Source organism: Silurus meridionalis, chromosome 26, assembly GCF_014805685.1.
Source record: "Silurus meridionalis isolate SWU-2019-XX chromosome 26, ASM1480568v1, whole genome shotgun sequence".
In the NCBI taxonomy this organism is placed as follows: Eukaryota; Metazoa; Chordata; class Actinopteri; order Siluriformes; family Siluridae; genus Silurus; species Silurus meridionalis.
Window position 1 is genome coordinate 2,602,873 of NC_060909.1, and position 18,108 is coordinate 2,620,980.

An 18,108-nucleotide genomic window follows, 5' to 3' on the forward strand; every position below is an offset into this window, starting at 1 on the left:
TAACCTCCGGATATGACATTTCTTTTGAGACTTGTTGCTTTCGTTGCCACTTTTGGGGCCTTAAGCTGCATTAAACTAAACTGTATCTCTTAATGCCTAAGATTACATTATGACTGGGTTCTTTTATATCAATTCATCTGCTTCCTGTCCATCACCACCACCACTACCCCTTCCATTAATGGAGTTATGAGTGAGGAGGCAAAATAGATAGGGGAGAAGGCGTGTGTGTGTGTGTGTGTGTGTGTGTGTGTGTGTGTATTCCAGTTAATCTATGCTTGATGATTTAGTATGCAGTGCAAGCTTCTGCCTTTTATCCTGTTAAGCCTTTTAAATCATGTCAATATAATCAATAAAATGTTCAATATTCAGGATCATTTGGAAACCAACAAACATTGCTTCATTATGCAAATTGAAAGGTTTGTTCTGTAAGGGAGGGATTGCTGGGTAAAAAAAAACAAACAAAAAAAAAAAAAACAGAGGATTGTTAATCGCTGGCCCTTTTTATTCTTAGAACAACGCAGTGATTTATTATGCAATATTATATAATACACTGACTGCCGGCTGATGTTTTGTTAATGCATAAATAACTACAGAGAATAAGCAACATTTGCAAATTTGCATTGTCATACTGTCTAAGACATACTTTTCTCTTTTCTCTTCTAGACTGAGACCGGTATACCACCCTTCAGGAAAGGTCAGGTATTTGGTGTACAGGTAAAGATCTACCATGCAGGTAAAACAGCAAAGGTGTTCTGATAAGATCGTATACTTTTTAACACCTTTTGTGCTGGTTGAAATTCAGAGGGCTTGTGAATGAAGTGTATCCTGCTGAGCTAAAAACAGAATAAACAGCACAGGAAAGATCGTTCGCTGGAGTTCAAGAAAACCATTCTGGGGGGTGGAGAATGATCAGAGTAGAAAATGTAATGGCTACAATTTTGCAGTTGATGGTTTGTGCCTATTTGCATTTGAGGTACTGTCTATAATTTTTTTTTTTTTTTTTTTTAAATTATATATTCCAGCTGTGCCCCTCTCTCTCTCTCTCTCTCTCTCTCTCTCTCTCTCTCTCTCTATATATATATATATATATATATAGAGAGAGAGAGAGAGAGAGAGAGAGAGAGAGAGAGAGAGCACAGCTGGAATATATAATAAATAAATAATATACACAGTACCCAAAAATATATAGAGATATATGAGATAGAGAGCAAGAGAGAGCACAGCTGGAATATATATTATATTACATTATATTATATTATATTATATTATATTATATTATATTATTATAATATATTATATTATATTCAGCTGTGCCCCTCTCTCTCTCTCTATACACACACACACACACACACACACACATATATATATATATATATATATATATAGAGAGAGAGAGAGAGAGAGAGAGAGAGAGAGAGAGAGAGAGAGAGGGCACAGCTGGAATATCCCATCTAGCATTGGAGCGCAGGATTAATAAGTAGGTCATCTAAGCAATGCATAACATAACTTGGATCATCAAAGCTGAGGAGCTTCCATGCATTAACAGGTAGACAAGAGACCGGTGCAACCTTCAGATGCTTCAAGGAGATCCATCACCAACCGCACACACAACAGCAACCACCAACAACTATTCCTATCATTCATACAAAAATATATTCCTATCTAATCATTAAAGAGGTTATGCATCAGGCACCAGGATCCACTGTGCTGCTCAGTAATGCACTCCATCCTTCTTTTCTGTTCCTCCGCACGCTTTTCCTTCTTTTCCATTCTGAAATCACGCGCTGTCACTATAGCAACTGATTGACATTTCAGGACACCGCGACGCTCGCGACTATAAATAGGTAACAATTAATATTGCAATTAGAATGTTGCAAATAATGAAACAGAAAATGCTGAAATATTGATGAAAACAAAATCAGCGTCGTGTAACAAACACAAGGTCCACGGCTTGTTTCCATGAGCGGGTATTAACAGGTTATTCAAGCGCTCGGGTTTTATATATAGATATTTATATAAATACAAAAAATTCTAATGATAATAATTATGAAAATAATCTTTTTCAGTACCGTAATGAAATAAAATAATAATAATAAAAAAAACAGACTCACCGGGGATGATGCTGAGAATCTCGGGCGCGCGCGTGTTTGTGCGTGCGTGTGTGTGTGTGTGTGTGTCGAGCTGAGCGCGCTCACATACACGCGAGCGTGCACGGAACAAGGGAGTGGGCGGGGCCGGAGAGCGCGGATTTGTATACACACACACACACACACTCAGACACACACTCGGACGTGACGTTGCGTTACACGTTACCAGAGGTGGCAAAAGTACACACAGCATTCACTCAAGTAGAAGTAGAGAATCTCATGTTTTAAAGAGTGATAAAAGTAAAAGTTCTACACTTTTTCACTCAAGATTAAAGTGAAGTTTGGGCTCTGACATGCATTTCAGTAAAGAGTAATCTTTACTGCTTCATGTTTTAGTGTCACCCTAATAACTGAACCTCCCATCATATTAATATATTTATACAAAAAAATGTTCTCTAATGAATGTATCGAGGATGAACATCCACCATATACACAAGATGAAGATGATGATGATCAGGAATGTGTCTGTTCTCAGTCATGTTTACATCACTGACTCCCTCTGTCTCATCCACATTAACCCCAGACTTCTTGTCGCCTTCTGCCTGATCATTGTGAGCTCCATAGTCGTGTGAGAGACAGGAAATGATGCATCAGTTGAAGGTCGAAAAAAAGCAGCACGATGACAAGAAACAGGTTGAAAACGGCGCAGTGAGAGGAACAGATGTTGATCACGTCACCAAACAGATTCAAACTAAATTCACGAGTCTGATTAAAAAATGTAAGAAGTAGAAAGTACAGATATTTGGGTAAAAAAATGTAATTGAGTGAAAGTGAAGTAAAGGTTTGATACCAGAAAAATCTAACGTGCAGTAACTAAGTATTTGTACTTCAGTACTTCCCACCTCTGCACATCACACACACACACACACACACACACACACACACACACACACACAAAAGCATGCAAATCCACCTTGCACACCTGCAATTATTTGCATATAATTGGGCGTGTGTGTGTGTGTGTGTGTGTGTGTAGCTCATGAGTCCGGATCTCTCAATAACAATATATAGGTGAGGATATACTGTGCACATGAATGCGATGAATCCACATCACCCACATTTCACACTCGATTAATACTCACGAGTGTGTTAGAGATCGAGTGAAATTGCAATATTGAATAATTACTCTTAATTTAGTTGCAATAAACTGCACAAAAATGTGGATTGAAATCAAGTCAAGTTTATTTCTATTGCGCTTTTCACAACAGACATCGTCTCAAAGCAGCTTTACAGAAATCAACAGTTAAGATGAACGATGTGTGTTTATCCCTGATGAGCAGCCATGGTGACTATGAGAATAAGACTCCTTAAGATGTTATGAGGAAGAAACCTTGAGAGGAACCAGACTCAAAAGGGGAACTCATCCTCATTTGGGTGACATCAAGAGTGTGATTATAGTCTTTAAACAATACAGAACACTGGAGAGTGAGAACTGACATGAGCACTGGAGTGTGTGATTATAAGTGATGATCTTTCTACAGTCATTGTGGTTATAAAACTAGGAAATGTGGATTTAAGGTTCACTACTGGAACATAATCACATTTACACAATGGTACCAGACCACTTGCTTTCTGAGATCATGTGTGAAGCAAATACGCATGGAACATCTCTATGGGTTTTCATCTCGGGTTTTCTTAGCTTGTTGTTTGTTGCCTTTGAGGTTCTCCAAGAAAACCCATCATTCTTAACACCACCGTGGTGAAACCAATTCACAGAGACTTTTGTTTTGGTGCCTGGACTCAATAAAATCCCACTTTTATGGTGTTTGTTTATAACGTTTTAATAATTCGCTCGTCTGGGATTAAATGCGCATACTTTTAAATATGAGTCGATTTTGTTTTATAATTCTTACATTCTGTAAAGATGCTTTGAGATGATTTCCATTGTTTAAAGTACAATAAAAATTAAAAGATCAAAGAAATGGATAAATGAGAAAAGCAGCTGTTTTCTTGCTTGTTGGAGGCTCTGTTTCTTTGTCTGCTGTTTTTTTATTTTGGTCATCCATGTAATCGTATCTGAAAACCCCGTTGGCGAAACCTCACGCCTTTTATTGATTGGCTTTAATTCCACAGAGAAGAAACGAGGACCTGGAACTAAACATGCTCTCCTCCATTAAAACTCCATCACTAGTAATCAATATTTTATCAATTCCTTAAATGATATGCATGTAGACAGGGTGAAGATAAAGATCGTGAATTTGCAGAACGAATACACAGCTGTGATTCATTGTTGCTGTTCTTTTTTATACAGGAAACTTTGAGCCACCAGGCACCTCATTAGGTTCTGCAGATATACTGCCAGAAGAAGGGAAGGCAGGGCAGGATTGGGAATTTTAATGCGTCATGTATCGAGCGCAGCAGCTGCAGGGTGTGACTGTCTGAATCCATCCCACGTAACCAGACTCCATCAGACAGGCTGGAAGACCAGAATATGGGATCTATCAAAACGACTGGTAATGGTTTTTGGTGAGAACGTTTTAGATTTTTAAGCATTTTAGTCCAAACGTCTCAGAACCTTCTTCACTTCAAACATCTCAGAACCTTTTTAACTTCAAACGTCTCAGAACATTCTACATTCCAAACATCTCAGAACCTTCTTCAATCCAAACATCTCAAAACCTTCTTCAATCCAAACATCCATCTCAGAACCTTTTTAACTTTAAACGTCTCAGAACATTCTACATTCCAAACATCTCAGAACCTTCTTCAATCCAAACATCTCAAAACCTTCTTCAATCCAAACATCCATCTCAGAACCTTCTTTACTCCAAACATCTCAGAACCTCCTTCTGGCCAAACATCTCACAACCGTCTTTACTCCAAACATCCCAAAACCTTTTTTACTTAAAACATCTCAGAACCTTTTACATTAAAAACATTTCAGAACCTTCTCAACTTCAAATGTCTCAGAACTTTCTACATTCCAAACATCTCAGAACCTTTTACACTCCAAACATCTCAGAATCCTTATACCACTCAGAGTCAGAGTCCATAACATCAAATTTAGCATGGAACTGAAACATGCCTTGTGTTCTGTAGGACATTTTCCAGCCCTCGCATGTGTTAGATCTCTTGAATATGGTATTATTACAGGAATCGCATCCCAGACGAATCCCAGACAAGTGGCTGTGGGACAAGCTGACGTTTTTTTTGATCATGTCATCATCTAATCACAAGGTTCAGGGCAGTGTCTGATCCACTGAATGTATGGTGATCATGTAGTACACCACATTTGAGAATTTATATTTTTTAATATCCACAAAAAGCTCCAGCTCCGACATGCACTCAGCTTTGGGCATCATGTTCTGACCTTGACGGTCAATGAGACCTGCTTTTCTGCACAATACAGCAAACTCTCCATTGGGCAGTGAACAGTGTGATGATCTCAGGTTTCACTGTGTCTCTGGATTTGTGTGTGTGTGTGTGTGTGTGTTTGATCGATAACAGTCTGGTGACGCCACAACCTTGTGCTGATTCTCTGTGTTCATGGAGGGATATAAAGGACCAGGATCAATAATGTGCTCTGAATTATTGATGATCTCTGAGGCACACGCCTTTTCCGAACCTCACACCGATTACATCCGAGCGCAGCTGCTACACCGCGCCTGCCGTCTCAGTCACAGGTTTTGGTGTTAATTATAATTCTAAGCAAATGTGAGAGTTTTTGGCATTACTTTATTTACACCTTAACAGTATACAAGGTGAGGAGGAGAACATCTCAGATCCTTCTTCACTCCAAACATCCATCTCAGGACCTTCTTCAGTCCAAACATCTCAGAACCTTCCTCAGTCCAAACATCTCAGAACCTTCTTCAGCCTAAACATCTCATACCCTTCTTCAGTCCAAACATCTCAGAACCTTCCTCAGTCCAAACATCTCATAACCTTCCTCAGCCCAAACATCTCAGAACCTTCTTCAGCCTAAACATCTCATACCTTCTTCAGTCCAAACATCTCAGAACCTTCTTCAGCCCAAACATTTCAAAACCTTCCTCAGTCCAAACATCTCCTAACCTTCTTCAGCCCAAACATCTCAGAACCTTCCTCAGTCCAAACATCTCAGAACCTTCTTTATTCCAAACATCCATCTCAGAACCTTCCTCAGTCCAAACATCTCAGAACCTTCCTCAGTCCAAACATTTTAGAACCTTCTTTATTCCAAACATCCATCTCAGAACTTTCTTCAGTCCAAACAGCTCAGATCCTTCTTTAGCCCAAACATCTCAAAACCTTCCTCAGTCCAAACATCTCAGAACCTTCTTCAGCCCAAACATCTCAAAACCTTCCTTAGTTCAAACATCTCATAACCTTCTTCAGTCCAAACATCTCAGAACCTCTCAGTCCAAACATCTCATTACATTCCTCAGTCCAAACATCTCAGAACCTTCTTTAGTCTAAACATCCATCTTACAACCTTCTACACTTCGAACATCTCAGAACCTTCTTCAGTCCAAACATTTTAGAACCTTCTTTAGTCCAAACATCTCAGAACCTTCTTTAGTCCATACATCCATCTTAGAACCGGTTTCAATCCAAACACCTAACTCAGAACCTTCTACACACCAAACATCTCAGCCCAAACACCTCGGAACCTTCTACACTCCAAACATCTCAGAACCTTCTTCACTCCAACAACAGTATTTGAGTTCAGGAGGAGAATTAACTCTTTCAGCGTTAAAGCGATAAATAAATTTTGGCAGTGTGCATGAATGTTCTGACCTTTACAGTGTTTCCAGTGGAAGTTGTATTGAGATGCATCATTTTGCATTGCGGTAAAAAATAATTTGTTTATATATAATCATCAGTAGATGTTCTAATTCAGAGTTGTATTGATTGTCAATGGAGCTCAAGGACTTCATTTCCTGACCGTACATTACGTATATCCATCGCAACGTATCCATCTATTAGCGAGTCCTACACCCATCACATATCATAACCTTGTGCTCCAGAACATCTGATCAAACACATGATCAACTTGAGCTTGTTAATATCATGAACAGCAGCTATGCTAATTCCTCTCCACTGCTTCTCTTTCTCTACCCATCCTAAGGCATCCGGAGGTTGCTCCAGCTCCAGTCATGTCCCACCTCATGAAGATTATAAACTTTCAAAGAATAGATGCCGCAAACATCCCGAACCTTCTAAAAATGAACCAGCGCCATTTGGATCCCACTTCATCTAGAGTTTAGACATTGGACCTCATTGAACGTTTAAAGGCTCGGGCATGTGTTGGATCTGTGATGATCTCAAATGTTGAGCTGTTTTATGAGTTGCTCAGTAGCTCCTGGTTCCACAAAGTCACCTGACAGTATAAGACTGTAGAAAGGACGTTACTCATAATCACACACTCCAGTGCTCACGGTGGTTCTCCGGTGTTTTTTATTGTTTTATGATTATGATTCCCCTTTTTAAGTCTGGTTCCTCTGAAGGTTTCTTTCTCATACCACCTCATACAGGGGAGTTTTTCCTCGCCACACTCGCCCCAGGCTCCATCATCACACATAATTCACTTATATTATAAACAACCTTAAATCCGGGCCAAACCTGTGTTTAATAAAACCACATGAAACATGAGAGAAAATTTCCAAAGAGAAGTAGATGCTGTGTAGGAAAACCATCAAGAACCTTCCAAGCTGTGATGACTTTGCATTCTACAGTGCATGATTAGTAATCTGAGCACAGCACCAAGAAAAGCAGGCGAGTCATACTGAGCATACTCCGAGCTGCTGCTTTACCTACATCATTCAACTGAGACAGGAAGGAGGAGTTTCTTACAATGTAGCAGACAGGCTCTAGACCAGCATGGTGGACAGACAGATGAGGGAGCAATGAGAGACAGAATTGAGTCTCAGTGAGGAGAAAAAAGGAAAAAAAAAAGCAGGGCATGTTTTTTCTCCTTCTGTTACACTTCCCCCTACTCTTTTTCTTTTTTCCCCCATGGACTCATTCTACAGTAACAGTCTGTCAATATACAGCGTGATGTTTTTATTACTGAGCGGCAGCACGGGTCCCAGCTGCCGGATCGTCCACTGATAAAGTCAATCTTTTCTGTTTGAGTTTAATCAGTTTCGCAGTGTTATCCAGCATAGAACAACTAAGTAAAGAACACCTACAGAAGGTTTTACAGGAGGAACAGCAAACATTTGGAGAAATGAAATGTCTGGATGCTAAAAGTGTGTAAAGTTGTTCTTCATTCTAAGAGAATAAAATGGAACATCTGGACATTTACACCGTTCAGCCATAACCACCTGCCTAATAGTGTGTCGGTCCCCCTTTCGCTGCCAAAACAGCAAAACCTATCGATCATTAACAGCATGAAATTCTTCAGCAGTTTGAGCTACAGGAGCTCGTCTGCTGGATCGGAACCACGTGGACCAGCCTTTGTTCCTCACGTGTGTCAATGAGCCTTGGCTGCCCGAGTCCCTGTCGCCGTTTCACCACTGTTCCTTCCTTGGAGCACTTTTAATAGATACTGACCACTGCAGACCAGAACATCCCACAAGAGCTGCAGTTTTGGAGAAGCTCAGACCCAGACGTCTAGACGTCACAATTTATCAAACTCTCAAATCCTTACACACATTTTTCCTGCTAGTGGTTAGGATGCGGCGCTCTCACTGCTGCGGCCCAAGTTCGAGCCCCGGTCAGGGAATCAACCCCAGCCATTAAGGTTGCACAAGCCTTAGTGCCGGTCCCGAAGCCCAGATAAATGGGGAGGGTTGCGTTAGGAAGGGCATCCAGCGTAAAAACATGTGCCAAATCAAACATGCGGATAATCCGCTGTGGCGCCCCCTAATGGGAGAAGCCGAAAAAAAGTTAATTATGATTATTATGAGTTAATTATGACACTTCTCACATTTTCAATGAAATATATTTTAACTGCTTTATACAGGTTTTCTAGGTTGTGGTGTAAAATTGCTTGCATAAATGAAAAACCAGCACACGCACTGCTCTTTTGTCCTGAAAAGCCTTTTTTATGTGCATTAACCAGATCATTTTTATGTAAATGGACTCTTTATTCAGAATGTGACTCTGCTCAGGAAGTTATCTGAGATATCAGCAAACTTTACCGTGATCCGGTTATTCAGTTTTCGGTTACTGTCAAAGTAAAGCAGAGCACACTGTCAAATCAAAAGTGATTAGATTAGACGTGATGTTGCGTCCTGTTAAAAGGGTGTTAAAGGACTCTCAGCTCTCAGATAACAAATAAAGACTTTTATTATTTTATAATATTTATTCATTTTAGCTACGTCTAATTCTTAAACATTTAGAATGCAAAAGTTCCTCGAAAGCTGGATCCCAATCCTATAAGGAATCTAGAGTCACAATAATTTCACAGCTGAAGTTTGAGCGAGCGCTAAATATGAGATTCTTTTTCCTGTCAGGGTTGTACAAAATCTGAAGCCTTTACCAGAAATGTGGTAGATGAGGGCACCACACCCCACACACGTGAACATATTTACACCAAGAGACAATATATTTCTCACAATTTACCTTTCAGCATGTTTTGGGAGATGGGAGGAAACCAGAGAAGACAGGGGAAGCCACCATGATACCGAGAGCGGGATCTATCCATGGACCTGTGAGATGTTAGTAAACGCTGAACATTGTACCAGAGTGCTGACTCTTATATTATTGATGACCTCTTAATATGTTTCATTACGAGGTGGTAAAAAAAATTCGAGTCTAGTTTCATAACACACCAACAGATGGCAGCACAAGGCTGCACGCACAGTCACAGGGAGCACCGACTTTCATTAGTCAGTGTGCCAAAAGACATCGTCCTGTGCTGTGCAGCTGGTGCTTTTCTGACTACATGCATTACCATGTCTGCTATTCAGACCACGTGGGCAAATGTCGTCGTTCTGACACCACAGTGCAAATAGCAGAGGTGCTTGTCATGCTTTGAAAAGAAGACTTTCCAGAACACCTTCTAGATAATGTGATAGTCTATAAAGATAAATAAATAAATTGTAAACAAAGTCTTTTTTATACCACATCGTATAAACCTCGTCTTCTTGGTTGGTTTAGTCAGTGCTGCCCATTTTCTTGTATTTTTGAAAGTTCAACCAGCCCGAAAATTATTTCGGAACCAGATCTTTTGAGGTCGGATCTGTACGTCCGATTTCAGCAACAAAATATCGAAAGAGCATCTCTGACATCGAATCGTTGTAGCAATGAGTCTCAGTTAACATTGCGCCTTTTTATTTCTCCATCTCCTTCCCCAGGCCTCCTCATTAACTACCTTCTCCACTCAAGCAGAATATTCCAACGTGGCCTTCAAAACTCGCCCAAGCGTTGCTATGACAGTTTGTAGCTGTTCCTCGTAACCTGTCTGCATTTACACTAATTCCTTCGAGACCTCCCACGCACTAGAACTGCGGTGTGTTTACTGTTGCCGCTGAAAGGTGATCACCTCGGAGTGAAGTATCTGTTTATTATTATTCATTGCACGCAAACGCGAGTTTTTTATTTTGTCAACTTTGAAAGACTGACAACTGAAAATGAGCTCCGATTCCCTGCTGCTTGGAACGGAGCCTCCAGGGGATCCTAACGGGATGGATTTCTGCTCCGACGCCCCTCACGCCCTTACGAGCCTCTACTACGCATCGACGGAGCCTCACGCGGACTGCATTAATGCAGGAGAGACAGGAACAGAGTGTCAGGGAAGGACTTTAGTGGAAGGAAACTACCAATGTTTTTTTATTTATGGGAAAGGATTCGGAGGTGAAAAAGGATGTATTATTTATCGCCGTACAGACAAGATGGAGGCGGTGTCAGCAGTCATAAGAGAGATGGGAAGGTGTCATTAATATTGCACTGGAAATATGGGTGTGTGTGTGAGGGCACAAGTGCATGTGTGAACACTGGTTGTTGTTGTTGCTGTTATGCCACACTGTGCAGAGAATACATTTAAAGGATTATCCCCCTAAAGCCTCATACCTGCTGAGGTGATGGATAAACTGCTCTGGTGTTATTCACTTCTGCAGAGTCAGGAATCCATTCTGCATGGCCACTAATTGGGTTAAAATCTCATGATGACAGGCCAGTCTAAATATAGCACAGCCATAGAATAGCATGTATACTGATGAAAGCGTTTTTTTTTTTTCCCAGAAATGTGAACTGTAGATATTTTACCAGTGCAAATCCATTCAAATCTAAATGTATAAAATCTAGGGGTGTAACGGTACACGTATTTACACCAAACCATTTCAGTACAGGTGTGTGGTTCAGTTCAGTACATGTGTACCGAATGCAATCCTTTTCTCAAAATCTGAGTTTCCTCACAAAGGTATTAAGTGGCTTGTTTGTTTAGTCTTCGCCTCGCCAACATTGCCAAGGGTATTAAGAAAAAAAAAAAAGAAACTAGAGTTAGCGCAGTGTCACTGTGTCCGCTCACTCCGAACCGGAAATAAGATTTGTAGTGCACTTTGTTCTGAGCATTGCGTTTTATGTCCAGCTTCAAGAAAATCCTGACAATTCCTCATATCGAGGGAGCGAATGAATGAAAGATTGGAGGAACTAATACATTTAGGTATGACAAGTATGCTGAAATAAGTAACAGTTAAGTTGAACATTTAAGTTTAACATGTTAAATGTTAAACACACACACACACACACACACACACACACACCTGTATTACCAACATGGGGTCTAACAAACACAAACTATTTAATTAGATTTTTCCATTTATTTTATTTAATTTAGTCAAATTAATTTGTGCCAATTTAATCAATTACTCAATTAAATCTACATAATAAAAGTATGTTTTTAGATATTAAATTTTTTAGAAATGACTTAAAATCCGAGGTACGTACCGAACCATAAATCATGGCAAAATCACATCAAACACCATGCCTTTATCCAGATGATCTCTTGTATACACCTGAGCAGGTAAAGAGTTTAGAGCTAAACCCAACAGTGGCGTCTTTGTTGGCGCTGGTACTCAAACTCGTGACCCATCAATCAGAAGTCCAACTCAAACCACTAAACTGCCACTTCCCAGGGGTGCAAATGCACATTTGCTGAGGGGTGTGTAAGATCATGGTTGGTGCCCCCTCCCCCTCCCAAAAAAATCGTGGTAAATTCAAGAATAAATGCACTGCATGCAATAGCGCCCCCCATCTTCCATGTGTGGCACCCATATGCACCACATACCCAATTTTTGCGCCTCTGTGACCGTATTTCATGGCTGTTTTTCCCAGATCTACTGGGATTTTTATAAATAACAGTCTCTACAGTTCACCCAGAATGGTGTGAAATGGTGTGAAAACACCCACACATTTAAAAAAAAAAAACAAGTTGAGGTCAGAGAAGGATAAATAGAGTGGTTTGAGTTAACAGAAAGGCTACAGTAACTCAAATCACTACTCATGCTGAGGAAAAACACGCCAGAATGCACAAAATATCCATAAAAACCATAAGACTTAATGAGCTACAACAATGTCAGACTTTCCGATTGTCATCCATGAACAGGGATCTAAAGCTAGACTGGGCATGTTTCACCAAAACTGGGAGGCTGAAGGTCGGGAATATGAGCAAGCAAAGATTTCTAGTGCATATTAGGGTTGTTTCACTTATAAATAATTCTCAGAAAAGTCATTCAAGCTACTTGGCGCAGCAAAGAGCGTTCTTCGATCGAGTGTAACGCTGCATCAGCATTATTGATCCAGATCGAAATACACCGCAGGTGAAACAACCACATTAATACAGTAAGTCATGTGATACAACACAATTCTGGTCGATTCTCACACACTGATGCTGCTGCAGATGGACAAAATATTGCATTATGATACAGAAATTTTATTTTTTTAGGTTATTAGAGGGAGTCACAGCTTCACAAACACCTCAGGAACGCAATCCGTTAGCTGACGAGGCTCACAGAAAAGGGCTGAAAACCCATTTTGAAGTTCGTATAACAGATACATAGGATCTTAAAAAAAGTGTGGAAACATGTAGACTTTTATGGTTTTTGTTTCTATGCAACAAAAAGGCAAAAACACACAAGAATTGTAAAGTGAATGACAATAACAAAGTTCTGTGGAGACAGTTTTGTCTTTGACAGAAGAACAAAAGGAACATCAAGGCATCTCTCAAAAAGCATAAAAAAACAGATGTTTCCAAACTTTTGACAAGCCTTTGTACATGTAGTAGCTGTACAATAAAAGAAAAAAGATCCAGGGGGTAAAATGCCACCTACATCACCTACCTATGCCGTTTGGAACACAGCCCTAAACAATATACAAGGTAATCTGCTGTGAGGATATTTTTATTATTCAATTGGTTTAACTGATTTTAATTAGAGGTCGACCAATTGTGGATTTTCCCGATACCGATAGCTAGATTGGACCGTACCTGCCGATAACCGTTTAATCAACCAATTAAAGTTTTTAAAATGGATACTGGATAAAAAACAAACATGACACTCCATGTAAAATAATAGTGAACTTTATTACAAAAACAAAATAATAACTGAATCATAAAAACATGGTAAAGTAAAAGAATTATGAATATATAAATTATATTAATAAATGTTGAGGAAATAGAAGACATGCAATTAAAGTGAAACAGAGTAACACTCCAAATAAAAAGAAAAAAGATACATCCAAAATTAATAATAATAATTTAAAAAAAGACACTTCAAATAAACAGCAGGTGGCATCACTAATTTACCTCTAGAGGCCGCTCTCGTACTGTATAACGCAACCCGGAAAAACTATCGGTATGGATTTTCTGCGAAAGTGCAATTAACTATTGGTACCAATTAATCAGCAAAACTGATGAATCGGTTGACCTCTAATTTTAAATTGTCATAGGTCTTTTTAAATATACTGAAATAAACTCTATAGAATCATCATTTATTCATTTTATTTATGAACTTATGAAATGTGACGTGTGCAAAATTGATGCAAATGAGGGGCAGAACACAAAAACACATCATGGCAATAAACCAAAGCAGGTTTAGTAAGCTTTTACATCCACACTGACAAATGTATAAAATAAAAAAAATGAATAAATTAAAAATAATGAACAATAATGTAAATTTATAAGTAGCCTAGTGATTTAGTTCTACTTTGTGCCACTCATGACTCGTGACTGACCTTTCACCTCTGAGGAGAACTGAGCTGAATGTTTAGATATGAAGAGCTGTAGCTCCTTGTTCAAATCGCAGACGGTCAGATCGATTTCCCATGAACGAAGACCTGGTGAAAAAAATACACAAAATACAACAAAATATGGGTTTAACAGGTAAAGTATTGGGCCACCTGCCAGTTCCACTAATATGTTGTACATATGAGTGGACACAGTTGTGTAGGACGTCTTTGCATGATTTAACATTAAATGTTTCCCTCACTTGAACTAGAAAAGCCAAACCTGTTCCAGCATGATGATGCCCATGTGCACAAAGCCAGCTACAAGAATATATGGATTTCATGGGTTGGAGTGGAAGATCTGCTGCTATAGAGCTCAAAACCTTGTAAAACAATAAATGTGAATCCTGAAGCATCCCAACGCCCTACCTCTGGATGAAGTTCTCTTCAACAGGAGCCCACTCTGTGCATCTGGGGATGGGTCCACATGAACAGCTTAAAGATCCATGAAGTTACTGAGCAACTCAAGAGGATTTGGACTGTAATTTATATCAGCCATCTGCTGCAATGGCTCAGGACCACAGGTTGCATAAACAGTCCTGCATTTAAGCATCTATCACTGAACAGCTCACCTCAACAGTGATGGGACTATAATGAATGAACATTCTGTGCCAACCAGATAATGATGAATCTGGTTCCTCTCAAGGTTTCTTCCTCATGCAATGTACTGTATAATTATTCGATAGTGCTATAAATAAAGAAGCAGTAACTGCAGTGAAGCTCAATACAAAAGATGTGCAAGTCCTCCAGCATCTGCTGGTTCTGTAGGACAGAGCAGGTGTGATGCTGCAGGACTGCTACAAAGGAGGCTTCATCAAAATTAATTGAACCGATCCTTTGATAATTAGGCGTAATTCACGTCACGCATGCGCAGACTCACCTTGTTTTAATTGCTCTTTCACTTTATTCAGCGCGCACTCCGCTGGAACTTCACCGATCACGACGAGCAGATAGAAGCGCGTGCTGCCGAACGTCCGAGCCTCACCGTCGCCCGCGGCACGAGCCTCTGTCTCCATGGCAACGAATGTCTCCTCAAGCGACGCGCGAGCCTGCTCGCCATTCCACGCTACGATTCTGCGCGCACGGGACAAGCTGAGCCGGGAGGCGGGGCCTAAAGAGACAAGGAGCCAACCGGAGACGGTTTGGGTGGAACGAGGCGCTCTGATTGGCGGACGCACCGTAGTGCAATCTGATGTCAGCAAATCAAGCCATTATTTTTTTTTATTATAAACTCTTATTTATTATGAACACTTTATTATAAAAATATAGCTCTGGTTGAAATAAAGACAAATCGTTTTATGTTCGAGACAAAATAATATAATACAAATATTACAATTATACAATTTTACACCACCTATAATAATAATAATAATAATAATAATAATAATAATAATCGTAATAAAAATAATCGTAATAACAATAATAATAAAACAATAATAATAATAATTCATATTATTGTTGTTTTTATATTATTATTATACGTTAATTATTAATATTATTGTTGTTATTATCATAATTGTTATTATTATTATAATTGTTATTATTATTATTATTATTATTATTATTATTATTATTATTGTTGTTGTTGTTGTTGTTGTTGTTGTTTCAGCTGCTGGATGTTGGAGCTTTTCCACCTTTCCCTTCAGGATGCCCCACAGGTTCTCAATAGTGTTCTGGTCTGGAGACAATCAATGAACCGCAGCTCCCCAGTACCAGCAGCACTCATGCATCCCCAGAACCAAACGCTACCACCACCATGTTTGACTGTAGGCAAAACACAATTTTCTTGTTATTTCTCACCAGGGCGTCGCCACACATGCTGGACATCATCTGACCAAACAAGTTTATCTTAGTCTCATCATATTATATTATATTATATTATATTATATTATATATTATATTATATTATATTATATTATATTATATTATATTATTATATTATATTATATTATATTATATTATATTATATTATATTATATTAATTATATTATATTATATTATATTATATTATATTAATTATATTATATTATATTATATTATATTAATTATATTATATTATATTATATTATATTATATTATATTATAAAACTACAATCTTTTTGCTGCAATTTAATATAATACTGCAGATTTATGCAGATTTACATTTCTTCCTGAAACATTAATGCAAATATATATTTTATTTCTTCATGTTCTTCACATATAAATTCAGCCAAATGTTAAATTTGAATGTAGATTTGCTAAATTTGGTAGAAAGAAATCACAGACCTTGACCACAGTTTGATACTCTGAATTTTATTTTAACCAAAAAACATGATAATCAATTAATATTAACATACACAAATGGTTTGTTGTATATTGTAATAAATATATTATTTATTAACTAATTCATGTATTTCTTTTCTGGATGAGGCATGAGAACAGTTTTTGTCCCAAGCCAATCCATCTCAGAAACACATCATACTCATATCAATAATCAAATTCATATGCAATGTACGTAAATACATTGAGGTGTAATATGTTCTATATATTCTATTTATTATTTATTACATTGCATACACGATTTCTGTGCATTTCTATATACCGCCCACTTGGACATGCCTGACATACAGTAATTATAAGATCTCTTTATATGTCATAATGACTGCACATTGGAAACATGAAGAACTCCTGCCCCCTGCTGGCCATCTCAGAAACAACCAACATTGATAAATATTTTGTAAAGTGACCAATAATCAATAAGATTGTGATGTTACTATGAGAATGTATTATGTCTATAAGAAGATCCATTCTTCCAAGCATTATTTACATTGTTGATGAAATGGAGCCAAGATCAGGAGCTTAATCTCCCATTAATATGGACAAGCATCAAAGCTCCAAGTAGTGGTATTATTCCCATTATCTTATCTCTCTCAGCGCTTGGAGGAATGGAACCAAAATATTTGCAGAACACGTGGATGCAGGAAATCTATCTTACAAGCTCAATATGCCGAGACAACACATTCCATATTTTTAAGCTTTATGGTTCCTTCTAGGTTCCTTGAACTACTTTTCCTCCACCTTCTCTTAAAGATCAAACTGCTCACATCATTAAAGAGATCTTGGACTCCAAATGTCTTGGAGGTAGGAGGCGGTATCTCCTGGATAAGAAGGAAGGAATATGTTCCTAAAGAGCAGTGTGCTTTGATTAAGTGGAACCCTAATGCATTACTGATCTGAAGGTTAGTGGTTCAAGACCCAGCACTACCAAGCTGCCATTGAGCTCACTGAGCATGGCTTCTAACTCCTCCTATCCTCTCTCCTTCTGTATAATGGCTGACCATGTGCTCTGACCCTGGGTTTCCTAATAATACTGGAATCTGTGAAGAAATAATTTCACCATGTTATAGCATAAATGTGTCATGTAAAAGCCTCTTTTTTTTTTTCTTTTCTTTTCCATGAGGACATTTGGGCCATTCTCATGACCTGCTGTAGTCTATTACACATACCTTGCATCAACTGAAATATCTATAATTAAATTTAATGACAATTAAATGATCAATGACTTTTGTAAATTAATTAAATCAAATTATACATCATGACTGACAATTTAAATGCAAGACACTAATTTCTGTGTAAGAAACAATTGTGCAAAACATGGCTCCTGGCTTATATTAAAACAAATAAAAAGAGTCATATAATTTATTTTAAGGGCCCAAGACATGACTAGATGTTAAACTCAGACTTACAGTATGTTAAAATATATATTTTTAAGTATATTGTGCAAAATTTAAATATTCTAGCTTTATTTGGCACATGAACCGATTCTTTTTCC

At 38.4% G+C, this 18,108-nt stretch overlaps 1 protein-coding gene across 2 annotated transcripts in view; it reads right to left on the reverse strand.

Annotated features, from left to right (window-relative positions):
- Window positions 1–15,380, reverse strand: part of map1aa (microtubule-associated protein 1Aa) — a 32,210-nt gene extending 16,830 nt beyond the window's left edge. Inside the window, exons 1-2 of one of the 2 annotated variants that reach the window (XM_046840607.1) lie at window positions 15,178–15,380; window positions 14,247–14,348 (exon numbers count right to left, since the gene is read on the reverse strand). In XM_046840607.1, the coding sequence (XP_046696563.1) occupies window positions 14,247–14,348; window positions 15,178–15,313 (238 nt within the window). In that variant the 5' untranslated portion in view covers window positions 15,314–15,380. Of the gene's footprint in view, window positions 1–2,111; window positions 2,217–14,246; window positions 14,349–15,177 lie in introns of those variants that run through there. The other variant, XM_046840608.1, reaches the window with a different exon arrangement.
- Window positions 15,381–18,108: the final 2,728 nt, after the last annotated feature.